General features: G+C 29.6%; 1 protein-coding gene across 1 annotated transcript in view; it reads left to right on the forward strand.

Moving 5' to 3' along the window:
• SK (small conductance calcium-activated potassium channel) overlaps positions 1–27736 on the forward strand; it is a 1178465-nt gene that overhangs the window by 51740 nt on the left and 1098989 nt on the right. The window contains exon 3 of the mRNA XM_075354908.1: positions 10149–10444. Within this exon, the coding sequence (XP_075211023.1) occupies positions 10149–10444 (296 nt within the window). The remainder of the gene's footprint in view (positions 1–10148; positions 10445–27736) is intronic.

Consider the following 27736-nt stretch of genomic DNA (forward strand, 5'->3'; position numbering starts at 1 on the left):
TATACGCTTTTTTTAAATGAATCATTCAGAAGTAGAAATCAACTTTCCTTTTGTTTAAAATTATAATTTTCAGTTCCGTTACCAGTATGTAAATTACTTTAACATATTCTACAGTATACAAAAAATAAAAATGTTTTTTGCATGAGTATGCAGTAATGATATAAATGTGACTGATAGGGAATCATTAAATTTCATACAATTTAATTGAATATAAAATTTGTCGTTTTAAGTTTTCAATTGACGTATTCAAAACGTTTTTGTATAATAAAAATGGGTTCCATAAACCTTAAAAATTCTGTTAAAATATATTCCAATTAAAGGTAGACATGAAATAACTCTTGTAATATGATAAGTTATTTTATGGTATGCAATTTAAATTCCGTTAATAATGTCTTTGAAATTTCGTATAAGATTCCTTTATAGGCATAGTTTCAAAATTAAGTTTCATGTCGCGTATAACTTATTTTATTCCTTTGGGAAATCTTGAAATAGAATAGTTAAATAAATCTCATAATAGAGTTTATCAATAGATATCTGTATCATACAAATATTTATGCCGTTATATAATTTCAGTTATAGAGTTTTAGAATAAATTTAATTATATAATCATATCAGTTCATTCATTAACATAACTTTTATCAATAAATATTGTTTATTAATTTAATAAGTCTCTTAGATATTATTTTTACTTTATATTTGTAATGATATTGAAATTTTTGTTTGAATTAAGTCAACACTAATACATTTCCAAACAAGAATAAAAGAGGATTTTAGAACCACGATTTAAATTTAATCATACTTCACTTCTCGCAATAACTGAGATTATTATTGTTAAACTGAAACTTCTATTAAATTTAATAACTAGATATTAATAATAGAATAAACAGATATTTATTAAAATTAAAAAAAAATACTACTGCCAAAAAATAAGATTGTTGTTTAATATAGGATAATTAAAGAGCGTACGGTGACAATTTCGTATATATTGTTAGATATAGTATAATCTTTTTCAATTTTTTTTTAATTTATTTAAATATACCTACAAATGTACATATTTATATAAATATATAGCATTTGACACTCCCGGAAACGTAAGGAATTCTAACGTGGGATCATCCATGTAAATCGGTTCAGCCGTTGAGCTGCTTCGGTGGAGCAAATATACAAACACTTTAATACATTATACTTCTTTTTTTGCAGCCGTGTAATAAGGTCCATTTCAGAGTATATCAGTTAATTTTTGTTTTGGTTTGGTTTCATCGTGATTTTTTATTATACTAGCAAATACCTCTTTGAATTTCGAAAATCAAAAGATTGGTTGCAAAGATATAACAACATTTCCGATTACCCGTGATATGTTAGACCAAGAGTATACTTGATGCATGCAAAAGTTAGCCTTCAATCTACTAACAAATATCGCGATTGAATTTTGAATATCGGACGATTCTTTGCAGAGATATTATGAGCACCCCATTTCATCTCCCAAAACAGCGCCGCAAGGGCACCCAGTTTGTTACCAGTTGATAGTGATGATTGGTTTATTTAATAAAATACATATATTTTTATTGATATGTACCTACCGTAAGTCACCCACCAAAACGTAAGGATTCCAACGCGAGATCATTCATTTAAATCGGATCGGCTGTTGAGATACAGTTGAATAAACACACACACATCATACATACACCCAAAAAAACATTATACTCCTTTTTGGGCAATCGTGTAAAAATAGGACATTAAAAATCATAAATATGTCAGTATTAATGATACTATATTCAAATGTGATGAGCCTTGCAATTAACTTAAATTACATCCTGTAAAAATATATTACCCTATTTGGCAAAATTAATAATTAATAAAAATAGAGTATAATTTTCCATATAGAATTGATTTTTATCCACAAATTTTTATTATTACTGTTTCCTTATCGAAACGTTAAAAAAATAGAAGATGAAACAAGATTATCAGTTACAATTTAACGATAAGCAATTTATTTTAACATGCAATAACTTGTAATTAAATTTTTACTAAACTTACTCGTTAATTTTCATCAGATTAAAATTTATTTTACCTTTCAATGAAACATATTTAACGGGAAATACCCCCATTTTAACGTTTAAAAAACTAATCAGAAATAATGTACTTAAACAAATAAGTTTAAACAAAGCACGCAATATTTTCTAGATAAATTGTAAGAGATATTTAATTAATTTTCATACGCAGCTTTTTTTAACGTTGAATTTATTTTTAGAAAAAAATATATTCGCATTTATCTGCAAGAATAAATCTTATTAAAAATTTATTTGACAAATATTTGGCGTAACGTACATTTTTTGGTATTCCGGTTTGATGAATATCCGCTATAATATGAAATCGCAGACTGAAATCAGGTATTTTTATAAATGTAATTTCATGAATACGTAATATACTCTTAAAAAAAAATATTCTCCACCTGAAATAATTCTGTATTTCATCGAGAGATGAAAAACCGAAAATAAATTATATAACTATAAATCATACATAGTTTGTCAATGGATAAGAGATATTTATACAAATCTTTTTGACGGAACAGAGTAATTTTTAACTTTCTTTTAAATCACAGAAAGTAATTAGTACGTCACCAACCGTAAACAACATGGCCGGCATGAAAATGACATACCTAAACAAAATAACCTCAAATTTTATTCATATTAAATTTATTTCAAATATTAGTTAAAATTAACTTCTTCCAAAAATATAAATTAAGCTCATTAATAATAAATGCCAAATTTCAAAGTGTGATATTTTTAAGTATAGGAAGATTCTTTGTTTCTAATAATTTTTTTGTTAATTATTCATTTAATTAATATTGTACTAATAATGTTAATGTTTTACATTGAAGTTAATAAAACCAAATATATAAGATTTTATTGCTTTCAATCTTAAGTTTGTTTTATTTGTCCAGTAAATGTTTCATTTGCGGAAAATTTACTAATAAAGATTTTGTAAACTGTAAAAATTTCAGTAATCTATTTTTAAAGTTTTAGGTTTATTTTCCAAAGAACCGCCTGCGATATAAAACACGAGGTTTGCGTACAAAACCGTGTAAAATTATATATTCTATCTATTATATTCTATCCCACGTGTGGTTGTGTAGCATATGGGATACATAACCTATATACATTGTATTGTAAAAAGTTATGTTATAATAAAGCAGCCCATAAAACAGTCTAAACGATGTAGTTCCTGCATTGTATATTTGCAATATAATTTTCTAATAAACTTGATATAATTTCTATATCTGCTGCAAATATTCCATAAAACATAATATAAAGTTTATTACAGCTATTAAAATTTTAATGGTGAATGAATAATTATATTAATGTTAGGCTGCTACACTACATAACACATACGAGCGCACTTGTGCATATATGTATGTATGTATGTATGTATTCAGCAGTACATTAATTGCTATTAGAAGATGTCATTTTTCTTTTGGCGCTTAAATTTTTTAAGGAGAGGGAATATAATAAATTTATCATTCTTTTTTTATACGAGATATGATGAAGACATTAGTGACAATGTTTATGTAAAATATTTGCATTCATTTCCAAAAATTATTTATCAATCTCTTGGTTTGGATTTTATGAATGATACTGGACAATAATTGTATGAAAAAATTTCTTAAATCAAAACCTTTACTGTTTAATATTTCCTTAACACACATTTTATATAGTTCTTATTTAAAACTTAATGCTTTTATTGTAGCCATTTAATACTGAATTGAAAACCAAGTATTGAGATTCAATGTATTATTAAGCTAATCTTGGGAAGAATTTGTTGAAATTAAATTTCAAAACAGAACTTTCAATTTATAACATTAAAATATTTTTAAATATTCATAAAATACATCATGATTACTTCAGAAGTAAATATATTTGTTGTCAATATTGCTATTTTCTTGTTGACCTACAATTTTTGATTAGTGTTCCAGGATTATTTTGTTAGTGGATTTTACTACACGGGTATTTTATGTAAACATATGATTCTTTTTGTTAAAACTGGAAATTTTTAGCTGAATGTAAAAAATATAAACAAATTTACTGGACAGAATGGAAGATGTAGTTTAAAAGAATTTGCATTAAAATGATGAAGATTATAAAAAACAATGTTTAAAGACCGTTAATTACCAATGTAGTAATTAATACATTATTAAAAAAACTTACTAGTTAAAAAAAGAATGTAATTAAATGTTGCTTGTTTGCTCAGTAGACATTTCTAATAAAACTGTTATCTTTATCATCGCGAATTAATTTACGTTGTCTATAGATAAATACAATTTGAAGAATTACGTATTGACAACTGATATACTGACAGAACGATCAAGCAACTCATATCGTAGAGCTGCATACATAACCAAGGATAATATCTCATGTATTTTTCTATTTTTAAGTATAAAATTAAAACAGAATAACTCAATCACAATATTTTATTTGTTATCCCCAATAAACTATATTTAAATATATTTATTTAAATCCATTAATGTCCGACTTTAGAGATATTATTGTTAATATTTTTAAAAATAATACGGGAAATCTGATTGTTCATCTGTAATAGTACATAACTGAAGTGAAACCTTCTTTAGATGCACTGCAGACTTTTGAAGGAGCACAGAAAACGTCTTAATTCGTAAGTCTCTGAAGTCAGACGCTCATTAGTGTAGACTCGGGCGAACGAAATTTAGCAAAGCGGGATAGTCTGCCGAGTAGTGAATAAATATGATCTATCAGGCTCCGAGGGGAAACGCTCATTCGGGTTAACTCTGGGGACTCCACCCTTATTGAAGAGAGAGAGAAACGGTCAATAGCGCGTGGTCTGTGTTTTTTTTTTGTTTAACCTCCGGGACCCCCGTTAGGTATTGTTTCAGAGAATGATATTAATGATTTTTAGCCAAAAATTAAAATGCTATGACTAACCGGGATTTGAACCCGGGACCTTCGGATGAAAGGCCGAGAGGCTACCATTCGCGTCACGGAGGCCGGTACGGGGTCTGTGCTTGGATGTGTTTTGTTTTACGTTAAATAGATTTAATAATTGTTGTTTGGTGTACGTGTAATATATTCGTGTGTAACTAATATACCTATTTTACTCTGTACATGTTTAGTGTATCATCGATCTAATACTGAAAAATGTTATTGAAGAATAATTTAGTCGTTGCCTGCGATTAATAGAAAATTTTAAGGTACAGTAAAATAGTAAAAACTATAGCAAACATTTTCTGTATTATATTTGCTATAATTCTAGCTGTTATATTGCAACTTAAAATTTTCTGTTGAACGCACATATCGTGTATGTAAGTAAATTTATATATTTCTCACATTTACGGAATGTTCAAAAAATATTAAAACCATTAATAAAATATGTTACTTCAAAACGTTTACGATCACCATAAAATTTTTGACTTCAGCCGTGTGGTCTTAAGCACACACATTTATTTTTCTTCACCAGCCAATCTTTTGAAAAATAGTCTTTACATCATAAAAATCCTGTTATAGAAACCTAAAATCATATGACATACTTTCTTTTACATTCGTTTTAACAATATATAACGGAAATACTCAAAACATTTTCGAAATAATTATATTAACAGTAAATTTGTTAAATTATTATATCAACGATAAATGGTTTTTTAAAATGTATAATTTGGTTGTTGGTTAGTAAAAAAATTACTGTTGGGATATATTTTATTCCTCCATCCACGCTTCATAAATATAAATTTCTTAACAAATTAACTGTAATGGTAGTACAATACCCCACAATTATCTTTTCTTTTCAGACTAATGTATTTAAAAAAGAAGTAAAAACACAACGTATCTAACAATAATTTATTATTCTTCAAATTTTATTGCAACAAAAGGGTATTTTTTTATTTTTTTGTATATATTAAATTGTATAAAAACTATTGACTTTAAAAACAAACTATTCTACTTGATCGCTCTAAACGATTGCTCGGTAAAAAATATTTATAAGCATAAATTTATTTAAAATGATACATTTTGTTTCCTTTCTTATCTCCGAATTTTTTTATTATTAATCCAAAGTTATTATTTCTAAGGAAATAATAATTAAATCCCCAATTCTTTTCATTTCTGTCAATCAATGTAATTTTCTTCACTGATTTTAATGTTATAAGTGGATATAATATTATTTGTAATATTTTTTTTAATTAAGTTTGAAGAATATTTTTAAGTTTGCAATACTTATCAAAATTATAGAAAAAATTAGAATATTCCTCTAATAAAGCGAAACAAATTTATTTCCATAGATGATTTAATTACTCTCTAAATTGGGCTAAAATGTTTATGCGTACTATTTCTATAAACACAACTACTGATAGATTTTCTTATATTTCTTCTATCTCCAAATTTGTAGACGTTAATTGAATCACGGGAGTTAATTAAAAAATTAATAGGTACAGCAGACTTTATAGAATTGATGAAAATAACATTATATCGTAATTTAAAAATATTACAAAATAATTTACCTCTTTAAACTTTTTTTTCCATTTTTATAACTACAAATAGACGAAACAATCTTAAGATTGTTCAAAAAAGATTGTACAATCTTATGATTAAAATAGCTGAAAATATCGCTACAAACAGTATACTTATAATATTTTATTCAAAATAATCGCTGCTTACATTTCTCAGTATTCTTTAAATGCGCGCTAAATAATTTACATCTTTGATAATAAATAAACTAAAACGGATATACGTGCTTTAAAATAACTTTACGTATAGGTCGAAAATACTTCCATATTCCAATTTCTGACTCTACCAGAGCACTTTTATTAAAATTTATATAAATAGACCTAGAGATAGTGGTTCTGAAAGGTTGTCATTCATAAAATAAAAAAACTTATTATTTTCTTTAGAGATCTGTTGATATTTTTTAACTTCTATTCGATTACCGGCTCATATAAGTATTTAGATATCCAATATTTTTATCCTTTAAAAAAATTGATTTTCGTAATGTCTTCTGTCTCTTTCTCATCATTCACTTTATCATTACTTCAGCAAACTCACTCCAGCAATTAAAATTCATATTTTTAATTTTGCTTTTGATTACCAAGCATTTTATCATCAGTCAATAAATTGAAATACGTTTAAATATTTAGTACCCAGAAATACCGATCGATATACCTGACTCAAACCTTTTAAACATTTTAATGTTATGATAACATTTATTTTCGATAGATCTGATTGCTATAATTGGCATAAAATATAAATCTATTAATGAAAAATAAATAGATATAATTTTAATTTTCTAAAGAATTTTCAGAATTTTAAAATCATTTCTTATTAATGCATATAAAAAAGTAAGAAAAGATGAAATTACATTTCCAGGAGGATTACATTTTATTAAATGGGAAACTTTTTAAACATAACATTTTTTTGCCATAGATCTGATTGTACGTTTGCAATCGTCTTGACAAGAAGCATGTAATAAGAGGTTTTTAAGGAACTCCCAAAATAAGCAAATCATAATAGTAGTTATAAGTAATCTTAAAGTACAACCTTAATTCTTAAAAAATATTTCTGCCAACTCCTCATAATCCACAAAAACCAAACATTAATAAATAAAAAACAATACCACAAGATTTGAGGTTGTCAAACATCAAACTGTCATGGCAGATTGATGGCAAAGTGGTTGACGTGAAGTCGTTGCTTGTATATGACACTGCGCTGTCGCGCAACCTCACCAACTGTCGGAAGCTCAAGATATTCATGAATTTCATCATTCCGCGTGAACCATGGTGCCTGTGCAATTTCCCTCGTTACTTTGCTTTGGAAGCGATGTATGATTTCTATGTTAATATTACTTGCTGTTTCCCACAACTCAACACCTCACGTCCAGATTTGTCGGATAACCTTGTAAATCAGTACTTTACAGGATAACGCGAGGACTGAGATGAATGTGAGATGATTTAGTTTATTCTGATTAACTTAAAATAATAATTTAAGTTAATAATTAATTTAAATATAATTTAGGAATGAAAAATAAAAAAAAACAGATAATTTTAATTTTCTAAAGAAGTTTTCATTGATATACATATAAAAAAAAAGAAAACATGAAATGGCATTTCTATGATTACATTTTAGCAATTTAAATGATTAAAATTAATTTACAAATATAACTTTGTTCGCTATATGAACATAAAGAGAAGATTGCATCATTTATAAAAATGACTTGTACTCTACCTTCCTGTGATGCATGCACCAGGTGGAAAACCTACGTGTGTATCATTAATTTTTCAAGCTTCTATTTATTGCTATTTTTCGTTTTACAGACAACCTTACTTGAATAAAAATAGAAAGAATAAAAATAAATTTACTATATTCTACTAAACTGTATACTTTTACGTAATATTTTATATTATTTATAGAAATTACTAGTATTTTTCCATTTAGGTGGTTTTCTTTAATTGTATGTTAAAGTTAGATAATGTCATGATTTAATTAAAACTTATTATATAAAACGTACAAATATTCAAATAACAATGCATTATCAAAGTTAAAATAATAAAAACAAAGGAGTTATTTTAATATATGCTTAAAAAATTTAAATAGTATGTAAAATATTTATTTACAATAAAATAAATTTATTAACGGAAGGACAACACACTACTCTAATTAAAGTTTAATTAATAATAAACACCCGAAACATGAAATACGTTTTGTGTAGAACTTTTTACACGCGTATTACAGAAAATAAAAGTAAACAGGTATACTAAGACACACACACATAAATATAGAAAGATAAAATATAAATAAGACGTATGTTAAACTGCTAAACAGCCCGTTTTCTATTAGTGAAATGTAATTTTTGAGAACCGTATCTTCCATTATTGTAAAAGTTGAAAATATCTTCTTTTTTATTTTAAATTTAACCTTTTACCGTAAAATTGGTAATTGCGTAAATTGTCGATAAAATTACCGTCATAGTTTCTCAACATATTTCATATTATTATATTACATATTTCGTCATACTTTCATACCCTCCACATATTTTTTTTTTTATATTTAAATGCATTTAAAATAAGATATCTGACTGCAGAACGTAAAAATAATAATAAGTTACTAGTACTTACATATAAAAAAATTATTTTTAAACTACTATCGCTGAAATTGCTGCTTCTAGTTTGCAATCCGAGTTTTGGTACAGTAAAGTGCTGCTTGTAAATAAATATTTCAGAAATTTACTTCAAGCATTGTTGTTTATTTTTACACAATTACAACTGAAAAACTTAACCACATTTTAGATTTTTGAACTGGTTTTGATATAAATTTTTTTTTTGAAGATAATTTATTTTATAGTTGGCGTAAGAAATAAGTTTTCATAATATTTAACAAGTTAAAAAAGGCTGACGGATAAAATTTAGTTCAGTTAAATTTTGTAAGTTAACAAATGTGGAATTATTTTTTACTGGATAGATAAAAGTCGACAGTATTGTAACTGTGTAATTTTAATTTTGTAATATCCTTAGTTATGTGTCCCGTTTATATATATATATTTTTTTTTTTTGGAAGGGATTTTTAATTAGTAATAATACTGAGCTGGAGAATGTAGGATATAAGGATTACGTACACAGACTCGTATTATGCATCATTTCTTTAGTTAAAAGTGAATTTTCATTGATAGGCTATCGGTTGATTCTTTTACGAAGAAGCTGTAGCACATATTTTAAATGCTGTTTGATGCTAATTTAGCCACACACTTTACCAATGTAAAAAAAAATTGTTGTTAAGGTAAGAAATCTATGAATATTTACGGCAACACGCCAAATTTTGCAGTCACTCAAAATATAGAAAAGCAAATGATTATATAAAATTACATTAAAAAATTTGGGTTAAAATTATTTAACTGATTTACAAGAAATAAAGCACGGTTTATACCGGTTGAAAAACATTGTAAACTTTTATCTAGAACTGTCTCCCTCCCAGACCCACCCCACACTCACAAACTCACACTTGTAATTACATACAATATCAATGCTAATTGCTGTCTTAGTTGTAGATTTGCTTTTTTGCTTATGTTCAGTTTTTTGTACGTTTTATAATTTTTACGACAGGTATCTCGAATCAGGAGCGGTATGGTCGGAGGAAGAGCAATGGTATCAGGATTGTGTCATTGCGAGAGAGAAAGGAGAAAATCACAAAGCATGGCCAGATCGGTATCAAGAGAGAGCGTAAGATCAGGTCACCCGCCGCCACCCCTTTTGCTAACAACTTCACCAAGTTCACGAATTATACGACAGAGTTCTCAGCCAGAACAATGTTGTCACCATCATGCGACAGCTACACCTAGCGCCTCACTACGGCAACTAAGAGAACCAGGTGATGGAATCGCGATGATCGCCGCGGATTCACTACGAATTAATGGCGCCATCCGGCAATTTAAACAGGTAAAAATTCTAATAAAATTATTATTTTTATCGATACCTTTGGTATAATATTAGATTTTAAATAAAAATAAATTCACCAGCTGCAGTAGAATGTAGTTGCACCCAGTAGTGTATGAGCGCGCCACATGCCTCTCCCAGCAACATTGCTTTATTAGTTAATTCTTGTAAACAGTATTTCTTTTTATTTTGCACTTATTATTTTGTTTGCTGTGAAAAATTAATAAAACCCCTGTTTTATTTTATTATTTTTTTTAGTTAAACTTACGCCATTTTTTTTATAATCTTATTTTAACCACTGTATTATTACAACACAGGTTATTAAAAAACTTCTACATTTTTATTATGTTATGTACTTCAAAAGATATTATTATTGACTGTACATTAAGCAAACCGTTTATATACCGATACTGCCATAATCGGGTCTAAGAATTCGACTAATATAATAATCATTAATGTATATATTTCTGAATTTAATTTTAATCTCCAAATTTTTATTATAAATCCCTTTGCATCTACATACTGTTATTTTATATTGTTATATTTGAGTTAGAATTTCGTTAAAAATTTTTTACGAGATGGTTTAAATGAGCATATAGATTTTTTTTTCTTAAATAATTCTAATTTTAGATTGTATAATGTTGATTGTAGAAATTATCGAAAATGGAAATAAAATTAATTAACAATCAAAACCCTTAAAAATTGTTAAAATGCAGCACCGATATTATAAAATTAAAAGTAATTTACAAACACATTTCCTTTTTAAAGATTACGAGAAGAAAAACAATTAACTTCAGTTAACATGGAAATAGAAAGTAAAAGGCGTAATAAGGTTTAATTTATAATTATTCCTCCCTAAGTAACTTTATTTTAAGTTACATTAAATAAATAAAGAACGAAATTTAATTTAAAATCTCTAACATCTGGTGATATAATTTAATGAATCTGCAATTATGAGCATTCGGTAAATTGCTAAAATGTGAAACCACAGGAGAGATGAAGCTGAAATATGGGCAATAATAACGTTAATGATGGTAGGGCTGCTTGTTTATAGACAAAGTAATTTATAATTATTACCACTATAAAAAAAAAATGCATTTTCTTTACCTTATTGGTATTGTGTACTTGTTTACAAATTTTTAAATGAAATTCACGGGTTAATTTTTGAATCAGCTATATTAGATGTAAAAAATTATAAATTACTTTATTAATATTTTACATAAAAAGCAATCATACTAAAAACTTCTATTATTTTATGAGAGGATTTTTTAACAAACCTCGGATCTTTTTTCCTAAATCAATGCTTTTTTCTAAATTTATATATACGTTTAACATATTGTACATGTAATCGTTTAGTACTGTTAGTATAGATTATAATACGGGTGGTATCATAGTTTAGAATATGTTTTTGGAAAGGTTTCGTGTTTTATTGTTTTTTATGATTTCTATCGTTTTTTCTTTGTTTCTGTCAGTTTATATAAATTTTATATTTTCTGTTACTATACAAAGATCAAAATGGTTTCAAGACATATCAGTACAAATATTACAAAAATAGAATCGACCAGATTAAACGAACCGAAATATTTCTAAATTAATAAAAATTAGGAAAAAGGTGAATTAAAATATGTTGACTCATTTTTCTTCACATTTTAGCTAACTTACGTTATGATTTATGAAATTATATTTTTTTTATTTTATACTATAAAATTTTGAAAGATCTGTCAAACATTTCAATTATTCATTATTACATATAATAAATTTAATAGAACCTCAAATACTTTAATCTGTATAACACATATCGTTAAAAACTAATTCTAATTTTCATAATTATTAACTAAGTAATGAATTTAAGAGATAAAATTGTTAAAACAAAAATTAAAATTTGTTATTTATAAGTTACTAATATAACTTGTGTCTCTATATCAATTTATTCAGGGAAAAGTTATAATCTATTGTAATGTAACAACTTATCTTTTAAGATCTATCATAATGGATCGAGATTAAATCATAAGATATTAGAATTAATAAAGGTTATTACTACTTATAAATAATAATCTGATAAATAGTTATTTGATTAGAAGCAAAAAATGATTTTGTTTTTACACCCCACTGTTCAGAAGTTCAGTACAATAACTAGAAAAAACAACGTTTATTTTTCTTTAAAAAAAAGTTCTAATATAAAAATAAATATACCACCTTTCTATTTTTATGCATTACTTAAACAACAAAAAAAAACATAATTAAATGGCAGATAACATTAAACCATAAATTATTATTAAGATAAACTGTAAGAGTAAAAATTAAGGGAACTTATCATAACAACAATGTAATAAATGGAATTGATAAGTAATAAAATTAAAAAAATGATAACTTACAAATAATAATAAAATTGGTACTTTTATTATAAAATTTATTTTGCAACATTAATTTAAAAATATTTGATCAGTATTGTAGCCATGCTAAAAAAAGTTAGGTTAAAATCAAAAAAGTAAGAAATATAATATATAATATATATATATATATATATATATATATATATATATATATATATAATATATTCAATATTTTATGCAGTACATATATAAGAATAACGACTGCATTTATGAGTAGTAGACTAGATATGGTATTAAGGTACACAGTGATTAAGCGCAGTCCATCTGTGATGACCGTCTTCCAGTGGGTACTAATATCTAATTTAGGTAAAATTTTTTAAAAACTGTTTATTACTCTGATTTAAAGCAACAAAGTTGTAAAATTCCTTAATAAAGTTACAATATTTGAATAATTGATTTTATCGATATTTTACCAGATATTACCTAAACATCTGTTTACAAATAGTGAATTACGAACAGAAGAATTTATGTATATATAGATATATAGAGTGAAATAAAAAGATTTCCCTGCTGATGTGAAGATTGTAAAGAATTTCAGATACATCCATATATCATTCTGATAATATTTAAAAAAGTAAAAATCCTTTCTAATTTAATAGTTTTTGAATACCTTTAAAAATGTTAGACCTACAGATGTATTAATAATAATAGGCTGTTTTAGGCAAGTTTGTATATTAAAGTTAAAATGGCGCTGACGCGTGCATGAACGGAAAACTGCCATTTATCTAGTATAAAAGACTGAACTGACTAAATTGATAAAACTAAAACAGTAAATATAAATTAAAAGCATTTTACAAAAAATAATTGTTATGATGAACAGGCGTGAATCTATTTGTGTGTGCGCTCACACACCTCTATGAATAAAAGTTTAAGTTTTCCTTTTTAGCGCTTATACGAGATATGCCAGCTTCTTTAACATAGTTAATTCCTAGCACTTGTGAAGTAATTTTAACATATTATTTCTGAAACGGAATTCGGAAATCTCTATCGTCTAATACTTGTCAGTTTCTATATAGCAATTTAATTACGTAGAATTCTGTCTGTTTCTTTTGCCAGCAGTCAGTTTCAAACGTATAAAAGGAAAATTCCCTCGGGGATTCCTTAACTTTACGTTTAAACTAAAACAACTCTTCAATCGATATGATAACTCTCATTTCACTGTGATATGGTTTTAATTAGTTTTCATTTAAGTTCTACTTGAAGTTAAATTAAGATTAGATTCGTATGAACGCAGTTGGATATAAAGATTGTCCAAAATCTAAAGTTATGAAATTTCTTAGTCTAACCGAAGAATTAGAATAATCAATTTTAAGATGTTTTTTTATTGATAGTAGGTAAACAATCCGTGGCCGACTGGTAGCGTCTCGGCTTATCATTCAGAAGACTCGGGTTCAAAACCGATCAGGCATGATATTCTTTATACCCTACAAAAGTCACATTTCATATTCCTACGCATAAGTTTCGAGCTTAAAACAAAAATAATTCTTTTACAAATAGACATTAAAAAAACCGAACTGACGAATATTATAAAACTAAAACATAAATTTAAAGAAAAACGATTCACACATATAAAGACACTAACCAGGGCTAGAGGACTTGCGACGTGTTCGTTATACTAATGGTCGTAAATAATTAAATATTTTACAGATATTCATTAAAGAAAAAAGATTTACACTACTTTTACTTCGTTATATTTCTTTTGTCATTTTGAGAGATATATAACGAAGTAAAAAGATCCATTTTTTTCTTTAATGAATATCTTTAATATGTTAACCCTAATCATCGTACCTTTACATTCGTTTATAACTTGTTTTTGTTTATATTCTGCTATTTTATTTATGTAGGTGTATTTTACAAAGATGTTAGTTACTAAAATTTCATTTGTCATTTCCCATCCCCTATTACGATAATATTCTATGAACCTGTTAAAATAATATTTAAACCAGTTTATCGTATTTTTATTTCAAATTGAATTTTTAAGCCCGTAAACTGGCATATGTTCTTCATTATAATAATAAAATTTGATTTTTTTTTCCCTAAGTAACTTTTTTATGGCTTAAAAGAGCGCAAGATAATCAGCACAGCTAAAACTGGATTTACAACATTTTTAATTAAAAAAAAAAATAACAAATTCTTCTTTTTGACCGTGATAAAACCAATGAATATTATTAGAATATTGCTACAAGTAAGAATTTTATTCCTTAATTACTTAATTCGACTGAAATTTTCTCTACAAGAATATATACTCACATATATAATTAATTAGATTTTTATTTCAATGGTTTAAAATGAAAAATCATAAATTTTGTTCACAAAAAAAATACTAATTTTCTCTTTTTTTTCTTACAGAACGGAATAAATAGTTAATAAAACTCCAGATTTTTGACCGTATTTTTAACATATTCGTATTAATAATCATTTACTTATTTAAAAGAAAATATTTCTAAATTTAAAAATTTTATTAAAGTAATAAAAACTTGCTTTTTACTTAACCTAAATATCAATACACAGAAGAGAAGTGTTACAGACTGTAATAGTATGCATATCTATGAAAAATGTTTAACCATAACGATTATATCATATTTAACCTTAAAATTATAAGCAACTCGTTTCTGATAATTAGGGAAAGAGAGGAATGAAGTGGTTTTCTAATTCTCTTATCACAAAAAGATAGCCGTCCTATGGCTATCCCGCAATTACTTAACTCCAGACACTCTAACTTGTATTAAAAATTTAATGTGGACACCACGTGACTTCCTTCTTTATTAAATACGTGACTTCCACGTGGCTTTACATGTGACCACCTGACTTACTTGTACGCTTATTAAATTACATATTCAAAATTTTTGCTGCAGTTCATTTAAACTTATTTCATTTGAAAGTGAGATACGATCCTCCAATTCTTCTTAAAGTGGACAATAATACAGTTGCTGAAATATTAGTTTTTATTAACAACAAGCATTTATACAATTATTAATCCAACAATCTTATATGAAATATTAGGATATAGTAAAAGTCCCTTTATTTCTTTTATTACCAGATCACTATAATTCGTATCTTCATGAGTTGCTGATGAAAAAGTTTCAGATTTCTGGTGTGTCGTATAAATAAATGTTAATAATAATTATAATATTCCGTTTAGTGAACTCCTGTATACTGGTTACAAATATTAATTTCGACCTTTCGGTGTAAAATACCCAGTTTATATTATTGGATAATTTGGTGGATAATTAAAAATGGAATAGAAACAATCAAACAGGAAAAGAAAGATAATATGAAGAAATATATCTCAAAAAAACGACAAAAGTATTAATATGATGAGGGAAAAAATTGTAAGAACAAGGGAAGAATAAAAAAATTAAGAAAAGATGACAAATATAAAAAGGAATAAAATGTTAGAACCAAATAAAGAATAAAAAGATTAAGACATGATGATGAATAAAAAGAGAAAAAGAATTTGAAAACTAGGGAACGTGTACACAAATATAATCAGAAGAATTATATCAAACCAAAGAGCGATTAAATTATTGACAAAAAAATCAAATAAACGAAATGATGATCAAGTCCCCGACTTATTAATATCAGGGAAGTAATAAAATAAAAAATACAGGAATTTTTTGCAATTTATTAATGATTGAGCATGTATGCCTTAGTGTGATGTTCTTGTGAAGGTCTTTTTCAGTCACTCTGTAGTTAACTTTAATAAAGATAAAATTAAACAGAAATTTCACAATAATTAAATAAAGTTAAACTGGATTTTAACTAGAAAATACAAAAATAATACTATTCTAAATACTAATTTTTAATTAATCAGATGTTCCACCAAACCTATAACATATACACATATGTAATAAAGCCTATTAAATTACATATACACGATTTTAAAAGAACGTAAAATTTTATTTCACTAATAACTTCTGATTTTCTTTTGATTATTTATTGTAAAACCTTTTTTTGCAATCACGGGTTAATAATTATTAATAAATCAATGTATTTAATGTAAAAAAATGTTAAAAAAAGGAGACGAAGTCTGATTCGATCCATTGCGTCTTCCCCTAAGATTCAAATATTTCATTAATTAAAATTCTATTTGACTATAACTCCGGAGCCAATGAAAATAAGTACCACTTAAAAAATGGTACTGAAAAGCTCTGAATGAGATCTTATTACTACAGTTAAGAAAAAGTCCAAAATCCAATTTTTGGGGGATTTTAGGTTTTTGTGGATGCTTTTGGTGCAGTCGATTGGAATCAAAAGGGAAGATGCACAATTAGATGTTACAGCAGTTCTAAATCTATTTTAATTTCAACATCCTACGGCTAATCGTTTTTGAGTTATGCGAGATACGTACGTACGTACGTACAGACGACACGCCGAACGTAGTCAAAATGGATCCAGGGATGGTCAAAATGGATATTTCCGTTAAATGCGAAAACCGAAGTTTATCGCGATCACAATACTTCCTTACTTCTTACAACGAAATAAAAATACATGTAAATAAATATTCATTTAATATACGTTATTTGGATAAAACTGTTTACAAGGATTCAAAATTCACTATTCCCGAACAAAAAACGAATTAATTAAATTATAATTCCAATGAATTCCACGTGTCATTACACATTTTTAAAAATAATCTATTAATATTTCGTTTATAATAATGTTATGAGTATTAAAAACCGTAAATTATACAGCTCTAGAAATGCTAAAAAAAAAACTATATGAAAAATCAGTATTTCATGTTTCGGAGATTTTTCTACAGATCCATCAACATTAAAAATATCAGTTCGTACTTTTGATTAAAAAAGTTAGCCTTGATAAAAATTAAATTATGTTTTTTATCATAAAATTTATTAATTTTGAGAGAAATAAAATTAATTACCAAACAAATGTAAATGGTACATAATTTTAAAGTTACTTTTATTAAAAAGCTGGCTTGATTTCCCAACGTTGAAATTGACTAAAATTGTATCATTATACAAAATACTAGAAGATTTTTGTATGAAAACACATTTAGTGGTAACTAAAGCTTTACCACTTACTTAGGAAACATCTTTTATAAGTTTTCCAGTATATTAGTTATAGTATATTAATTAATTACAGTATATTAATTCCTTAGGCCTGTATCGATTATAATTTAATAGTCCGTAACGTATATTGTGCATTTTCAATATTTTACTGTACTTTATCCGTATGATTGTTTAAAATTTCTATTGCAAATTATTCATCTTTAAGTTTGTTAACAGTGATTTTTGAGTAAAAACTCATTAATTCTCTTGATACTTGTAGTGATTTGTGTGGTGAAAATTTAATAATTACTGACCAAAGATTTCTTTTTTTTTCCAATTGTATTTACATTAATTAAAGCAGTGATGCTGTGGTGAGAGTATTGCCTGTTTGGTTATAAGTAATGCAGGGTATTATTTATTAGGTATTATTTATTACTATCTAGTAGAAATTTAGTTGATTAAAAAAATTATATTTTCTGCTGCTACTGTTGCCGTGTTACGTCACATGAACGGTTCACCCTACCCCACTGAAGTCCTTGACACTGCCTGCATCACCTGTCATTTATCCAACCTTACGTAACCCATTTACCCCCAAGAATATAAACACTGTATGGTGCTGCACTCTAGCGGAAGTTAAATACACTGTTATAAGGGATTATTTTCTTACAGTTTCATTTTGTTCCCAGAGATGGCGTTACGGTATCGGTTTAAAAAATAAAAGATTCCTGGATTTTAAAATATTTATAATTTATTTGTGTTAATATATTTTTGAGTTAAAACTAATTCTTATGATATTACAACGTTAATAGCTTGAATATACTGAACGTAGAAAAATAAAATTGTGTTCCATCTGATATATCATCTAAAGTAATGAATTATATGCTGCAACTAGACTTTTAAAATATTATTAAAAAAATAATCTACATAGATTTTACAAATTTTTTTATTCATATAATTATATACTAAATTTTTACTGGCTTTACTGGTAGCAGTTTCGGCTAATCAGTTTTCTTCACCGGTTTTGGATTTCAATTCTTATATAAGATTTGATCAATATGGATGTTTAGTAAAGTATATCTTGGATAAATTTCAGTTTGATACAGTTCACAGAAACCAAATTAAAAAATTTTTTTACGAAAATAATCAGTAATAAAAAGATGTTTTAAGTACTTAATGTTTGTTTTTCATGTTTTTATTAATACGTTTGACACCACAAAAGTTTAGTTTAGTAAATTAACCTTTGGATTTTATTAAGGAATTACAGGAACATGTATATATTTTAAAGTTTAAATTTTACCTATTTGTGAATCATAATTTTTTTTAAATTATTTATTTTGTTTTGTTTAGAGACTTCTATTTCATAGATCTCTTCATTCTGTTTTCTCTTTCTTTATTTAATTTTTAATGTTTTCTATTTTTTTTTTTTTTTTTTGGTTGAACCAACCATGGTAATTATAGAATATCTTGTAAGTTTAAGAATCCACCTTCTTATTATAAAAATTAAAATTTTTGCCACCTACATAATATAAAAAGTAAATGTATTAATTATATAACAAAAAAGTACGTTCTCAACAAAGGACAAATGGACTTTTCGAGTAATGGTCAGAAACCGTACTACTCTGTTCCGGTGGAGAAGATTAAAGAAAAAATTTGAGGGGCATGGGTGTAGAGTCCGTAGCATTGTGAAAGCCCGTCATAGAGTAACCAAGGATCCAACATAATCGTTATTTGTAAACGTTGAATCTGAAAAAAATTATAGGAATATTCTTAATTTGAAGTACATCGCTAACTGTAGTATTACTTATGAAACACACAGGGAGCCTCTCAGTCTGGTACAATGCATGTGTTGCCAACAATAAGACATACTAAAATCCACTGCATGCAACCTTTTCGCTGAGTGAAGTGTGCAGAAATACATAGGGTCGCGGACTGCCTTAGAAAGAACAGAAGCATTCCAGCTAATTGCGCTCTCTGTCAGTCAGACAACCCAGTAACTACAGGGGTTGAAGATTATATAAGGAAATTCTACGGAGAAATAAGAGAGGTGATGGTGGTTCTATGGATACTACTCGGGTCGAATCCATGGACCAACGATTGCTTTGATTCAAGTAATACCAATTTCCCCATTTTGGGAGAAGAAATGGCTAGAAATCATGGTGCCAATTCCTATAATCTCCTCCGATCACATGTTGCAGTGGTTGGGCGTATTTTGGGGATAATATGGAAAACTGGAGAAACTCTCCACTAACATAGACTTCCTGGTCTAACAGATAGGGAGCCAAATAAGATTACTCACCCAAGTGATCGCAAAAATCTGCTGATGAACGATACATTTATATTTTTACGTGAAAGATTAATAGTCTAGTTAGTCAGCGTGAATAATTGGAATCTCTGGCACTAACTGAATCTTTGAACATCATCCTTATTTCGGAAACACGGTCGACAGACCGCAATTATCTTCAGATTCGGGGATTATCTGTGTATACAGAAAATCATCCTGCTGGTAGAGCATATGCGGATACTACGGAATTAATTTAAAGTTCCTTGAGGCATCACTAAATACCTGGATTCTACACATATCAGAGTCAAGAGACCTCGGTCAAAATTCTGGACGGACTGAAGCGTATCAGATTATCTGTGTAGGACTGCCCTCCTCATAATGCGATAGCTAGCGAGTTATTTTTCGAATTCTTTGCAGCCGTACGTTCCTAGTTTATCGTAGGAGGGGACTCGAACGTGAAAAATCCTCTTTAGGGCTTTCGGCTTGCAACAAATTAAGGAAGAATGTTAAGAAACTGTATTCTCAATCTACATCTCAATGTTGTCTCAGGGATACAGCCTACATACCTGCTCACAGACCCGACTAAAATACCAGAATTGCGAGATTTCTACAGCTCTTCAGAAATTTAATTTCTGTTCACCGTAGTTAAAAATAGTTACGACTCAGTATCGGACCGCCCCCATGTTCTACTCACCCAGATACGATAATCATCACCTAGGTATGATAGTGAACCCACCGGGTGGGTCTAATGGTGAACGGGTCTTCCCAAATCACCTGATTTGGAAGTCGAGTGTTCCAGCGTTCAAGTCCTAGTAAAGGCAGTTACTTTTATACAGATTTGAATAGAAGATCGTGGATACCGGTATTTGGTGGTTGAGTTTCAATTAACAACACATTTCAGGAATGGTCGAACTGAGGCTGTACAAGGCTACATTTCATTTACATTCGGACATATCATCCTCATTCATCCTCTGAAGTAATACTTGAACGGTAATTCCCTGAGGCTAAACAGGAAAAAGAAAGGCATGATAGTGGATTAGGATTATGGATTAAGTCCGGCACCTACGTGTCTAGAGGGGGAGGTTTTTTAGCGGATGAGATCCCCGCACTGCCGTCGGAGCGTGCCTGGCGACGGTTGGTAGAGCTTTTTCCTCCTCCTACGGAAAGAAAAAAAAGGTATGATAGTGATAGTTCGGAGGACTCTGATCTCCCAAACTTGAAGGCAAACTTCCGAGGGCTTTTATTAATTAATTGCGTAATTGCGGGTCCAGCCTCATGGGTGGGAGTGGGTAAGGTGGTTACCTTTAGTTGGTAAGGCGCAGGCTTACATACGCTAGTAATAACATCTTACTGGGCGGAACCTGTTTCGAGCCCGACACTTCCCACCACCGAAGGCGTACGTAAATGGTATTCCCCCTCTCATCATGGAAAAAAAAGGAGCAATAGTGATAAGAAAAAGGAAGTCACCCATCCTTCAAAAACAGGTTGGACTGGGACCATATCGAAACTAGATTGAAGAGGAGTGATTGAACCGGTTTCATTGAAATATTCTTAGATCGATTATGTAACGTATGATATATAATATGCTATATATATTCATACTAGGAATATATATATATATATATATATATATATATATATATATATATATATATATATATACACACACATAATATTATGGAAGAAGAGGCACGGGCTATCCGAGAAAGATGATGGACCTAGTTTATACATGAAACAACTCAGAAGGAAGTGACAATGCTACACGAGACCTGAGAACAGAACTGAAGAGCTCAAGAGAACTAACCACCGATTAGAAAAAAAACTGCTTCACTGAATTTTTGAGTAGCTCTACCAACCTCCACACAAAAATCAAAAAGAGTGAAATATACGTTCGTTAAAGTAGCCTCTGGGGTACAAGGAAGAATGTCCCAAACTTCATCTAATTATATAAAATGTTTGCAGAGGGGTATAATTTACTTATCAATCACCCAGTATATATAAATGTATATTCTTTTTTTACTCATTTTCTTACCTAATTCATTTGGTATAAGAACTATGTGTTTACTGTGTGCAAATGAAAATAGTACTTACCGATTTTTTATATTTTATTAACTACTTCAATCCTTAGATTTAAAAAAAATCTTTTCAAAATAACCGTTCTTGAATTCATTTTGGACGATTATGCAAGAAAGTATTTTCAAACAAAAAGGTGAAGTTCGTTATAATTTTGTTAATTTCCCCGAAGGTTGTAATAATATTTTTAACGCTTTAAAAATTATTTTTTTTATAAATTTATTTTGTTGATCGATTCACTATATACGCTTAAAGATAGGAAAATGTTTTGCACGTCAAATATATCTGACCGGAATTCGATTCCGAAAACTTCTGAATAAAAGTCAGTGATATTACATTCTACCAAGGAAGCCGGTATGTACAGTTTTTCCCGTAAATTAATTAAAATTGATTCACATATTTTCACATGTACGAACAAAAAGAAACAAATAGATATAATCGGTTAACCTCTCTTGAACAAATTTTTACTAAGCAGAAATATATTATAGATAGAAAAGTTATTATTTGAACAATCTGTTAAAACTTTAATTGTAACCAAAATATAAAATCCTCTCTCTAGGAACTCAACTGCTGCTCAATATAGAATTCAACCAGCAAGATACAGTAACTTTAATTTTGCTTTGTTATTAATTTTTACGAATTTCACATACTAATGATTTTGATGTTTAAATATGTAGATTATTTTTTCTCGTTTAATTAAATAATGCATCATTATTCGCGTAATTAATGAATAACCTCCATTTACCTCTGTACTACATAATAATAGATATATTTTTCATCGTATCTCTTGGTTTAGAAATGTAATATTCAGTGTACAATCATATAAGTCTTTTTGGAATAGAGTACAGAATCAAATTCATCTACTGAGTAATTTGTTTAATTACTTAATGAATTTATCTGTTCAGTGATCTGATTAGAGTTGTGTATGTGTCCTTTACATTCTATTTTGTTATTACTTTTAAATATCATAAAAAGTACTTCGGAGATGACCCAGTAGCACACAATTGTAGGGTTACAATATATATACACTTACTTTTCTGTTAATAAACCGTAATTGTCTGTTTCTATTTCCATTAGTAAAATTGTTATACGGTTAAATATTAATTTAATTTTTATTTTAGAAGACACTTCACCAAATAAAATTGTACATGGGAGGATAGATAATTGAAGATTTTATAACTTATAAAAAATTCTAAGCAGGATTTCAACCCGGGATGTTCTAGATGATGAAAATTGAAATATTATCACTTCACTACGGAGACTAGTATTATAGTAGCGTATTAATTAACTGTCATTTATACTTTCAATTTTTCAAACAGTATTTGAGTTAAAATATTTATACATTAATTTGGTAAAACTTTGTTTAATTATGTAAAAATGATTTTTTTTATTGTAGTTACTTATTACTATTATTATTTATTTTATAAGTATTTACAGGAAATTTTGACAATTAAATGTTTTTTTTTAAATAAATAAATAAATAAATTTATATATACGAGGATAAATGTATAAAATAGATTATGACATTAAAATCACATAGCTAGAATCTTAATAAATTAAAAAAAAAAAAAATACTTGAACTGTAATTTTAATCACAATAGCAAAATATTCACTGTAGTTATGTTGTCATGATGTAGATAATAAAATTAGAGGATGTTTGTTAGTTCTCGATGCGTTCAGACGTTTTTTTCCCGGTCTGTATTTCTGCAGTTTTCCATACGGTTTTGTAATATAATTTAGTTGTTTTTTTTTTCCGTTTTTCAGTTACTTTTTTTTATGTCATTTTGTTTAGTTTTTGTTACCTGTAAATTTTATTTTCTGGTGTTTGCCTACGGTAACCAAGGAATGATTGCTTATTTCAGAGCAGTTAGTATTAATTTATTCAATTTCTTTACATTCGTTTGTTAGTTTTGTTTCATATTAGATTAATTTTCTTGAATTTATTTTTTGTTGTTGTTGGACTATGAACGAGCCAGATCGGTCCAGGTCCAGATCGGTCCAGCTGCGTCCCCAGCTGTTGAAGAGGATTTCTCCCGCTGCGGGAAGACGGTCCGGAAGGAGGGGGGAGTCTCGGGTTTTCGTGCATGAGGTCAGTGCGACGGAAATTAGGATTTTGGAATTTCGGCGTGAGGAGCGACTGATGGAAAGACGCAAAGAAACCAAGAAGAAAGACGTCGGCACAGCGGTGGAGACAGGCTGTCGCTTCACCGATTTTAGTTGCTCCGGTTTTCTCATGTGGTAGCGGCCTTGAGGAGGACTTCCCACCTCTTCTAGTAAGGTCTAACGATGATATGAAAGTGGGGCAGGAAATTCCGAAGACATCTGGGAAACGGATAATGCGCCTTTCTCCACCGGTTGCTGAGGAAACAAAAGTCCAAGGCTGGTGGTAGAGGTTTCTTGTACTCCTCAGAAGAAGCCTCTGAATTGAAAAAGTGTTGCTCATTCCAGGACGTCTCCCGCATAGAGGGGGAATGAAGGACAATTCATTCCCCCACTATGGCAGAGGGGAAGAGTGCAACGCATGCAGGTGATGCCAAACTACGGAAGAGATGTTTTATTAATAAGATGACATTTTGTTAAACGTTAGGGAGTTGTTCGCTTGTGCGGAAGCATACGAAAACAGAAGTAGAAATCAAGAAGTGTTCCAATCGTATGGATGTCTCTGTTCTTATGATGAAGATGTTTCAAGATGTTCATGGTGAAAGAATAGTTGAGTCTCAGAAGGGACAATCAACTCCGCCTGGTACGGCGGAAGAGGCCACCCAGACAAATTTTATTTTCACGGACTTGGCTTCGCAGACTCCAGCCGCAGGTCTTGACCGGACTGCGTCCTGGTCAGGTGCAGAGATCCATCCAATGATTACTGATGAAGACCTTGAAAGACTGATCCTTCGGGGCTGGCCTGAGAATATTTTCCAATGTTCAGGCCTGTTGGAGGGCACCGCTGGAGTAGAAAAAGGTACTGGATTTGCACTGATAATTGATCTGGCTGATGGGGTAGACCACCCAAATCACATTCCGGTATTTGGTAAAGCACCATGGATTGGTGACCTGGCTCGTTCAAGTAAGTTGACGGCCAAGTTAACTTACCTGAACATAGGCCAAGTCCTTACCCGAAGGGCCAAGTCCTTGTTGTATAGTGATCTGTTCGAAACCTGTTCGGGGAAGGCGGTGGTTCCAAAACTGACTTTCGTTGTACTGATTACGCCCTAATAATTAAATCGGCGGCTGGGGACCGTGAAGCGTCTCCATTGTCTACCGGTTGGTTCCTCAAGTGATGAAGGATGAGCACAATCAGGCGGTGGGTTTTTCAGGACCATTGAAGCGAGATGGATAACTATTGCATCATACAGTTGAATACTTCAGTCGACAGGTCGAGAAGAAACAGTTTGTGCAGCTGTTAGTGTCGATGCAGTACGATGTCGCCAGGAAACGGCCGGTAGGCCCGCCGACGACGATTGTAGTAAAGCGGAGGTAAAAACTTACGCAACCTCTGATCTGCGAAATAAGCTGTGTCGCCAGATGAAGTAAGCTGTGTCGCCAGGTGAAGTCGGGGTCCTCTCCGCGCGTAAGTCAGGGTGAGGACCTCCACTTCAGGGTGCGGGACGATATTGGTGCTGCTGATTGGATGAGAAAGGATATTTATGCGAAGGTCGAGGACACCACTACGGCTCTAATAGGGAGGGGCGGTAGGAGAGTCCACATCCTTATTAAGGTTGTGGATACTTCCTTAATAATGGATGGAGACCATCGTGAATGGTACTCACCATTCAGGATGAGTTAATTACGGAGTTTCGAAAAATCACAAGGGAGTCAGTGTCGATCGAATTTATGTCCATGCGATCGGCCTATTGTGCGACGCAGGTGGTCACTGTGGCTGTGCCGCCCATCCTTGCGGATAAATTATTGGCTGATGGACGTACCCGTATTGGATGTATGGCTTAGATCGTAGTGGCTACTGTTTCGCCTGTGGCGATGTCGGTTATCTACGGAAGGACTACCGGCAAGAGGCTCGGTGTCTTTCCTGTCGGTTGCATGTACATGCACCCAGGAATAGGGGATGCAAAGCTTCACCTGCGACTTGAATATGCGGCGCCTCTTCAGAGCTGATGGATTTCTGTGGCGGAGAGCTCCATCCAGGAGGGTGGGAGGCTGAGGCCTGCCACCATCAATGATTGTGGACAGAAACTCTGGGGGAGGGAATGTAAGAGCGTAATCCCAGTGGGGATCCTCTTGTGGGTTCCCCATTAGAGGCAGAGCATTAAGACTGGAGTCCCGGCGAGGGGACTCTTTGGGGTGCTCTCAGTAGAGGTGTGGCATGTACTGCAAGACCGAGTCCCGGCTACCTGGGAGGGATCTTGTGTTCTGCCGAGATACAGAGTATCTCGGCAGTATCTCCGAGATACTCCACAAACACGGTAGAGAAACTCTGCCGTGTTTGTGGCGAAGGCGCCCCCCCAACCACCGAAGCTGAGTGAGTTATGCTTAGTTGATATTCCGGCTCTGGTGGTCGGAGGGTAAATGAAGGTGAACAAAAAAAATAAGTAATAATGTAATTAAAAATAAATTATCCATTGCTTAACAAATTATCCTTTGCGTAGAACTGAAAAATTTGAACACATACATTTACCGTTGTTTGTAAACAAAACGACATTTAGACTGAAAATAAGATGGTAGACTCAAAAGTAATGATTATTATTTCATCACCGCATCTTTTCTGCATCATAAATATGATTAAAGATTTGCTTTTCAAATAATAAACTCCTACAAATGCTTGTTAAAGAAAAAGAGTCGATGGAATTGATTATTTGTTAATAACGAATGATAATGAAGAATTTTATTTAGGTTGCATAAGACTCACAATTCAATCTTGAATTTATATGATTATTTAAATTAATATAGTTTTAATATCTCATTTATTACTATAACTCTATGCTAGATATTTTTTTTAATATAAAATTTATTAAAATAAATTTAATAATAATCACACATTTTAATATTTCGATCAAAAAAATATTATTTAATAATCTCTGTACTTTGAACTAATGAACTATTGATGTTATGATTTTTGTAAATTCATGTACTTTATTAAACTTATATTTAGAAAATTATTATTATTTTTTTTTTTAAATTAAAACGGTTTAATTTGTTTGGACGTACAAATCTCGTAGCATAAAGTACAAGATTACATTAATTATACGAGATTCGAGATACGAGAATGATGAGATTATATATTAACGTACGAGATTTGTACTTTTACGTATGTATAAATTAATATTGTAAATATATTTTACTTGTATTAGGTAAGTTTATTTTCTCATTGTTTGTTTATTGTTGCATCAACAATAGGAGTTATTTATATCTCTCATTAGCGACTTAAATAAAACTAAGTTTTCATAACTAATTATTAATAACAGTAAATACCAGAAATGGATAAAAAGTATCGAAAGAGGAACATTACCAATACATTATTTTCATTACATACACAGTACTTCGTAAGTGATCTCACGTAAGCAAAGCCATAAATTGAGCCACTATC

The sequence above is a fragment of the Lycorma delicatula genome, chromosome 1, assembly GCF_047948215.1.
Source record: "Lycorma delicatula isolate Av1 chromosome 1, ASM4794821v1, whole genome shotgun sequence".
In the NCBI taxonomy this organism is placed as follows: Eukaryota; Metazoa; Arthropoda; class Insecta; order Hemiptera; family Fulgoridae; genus Lycorma; species Lycorma delicatula.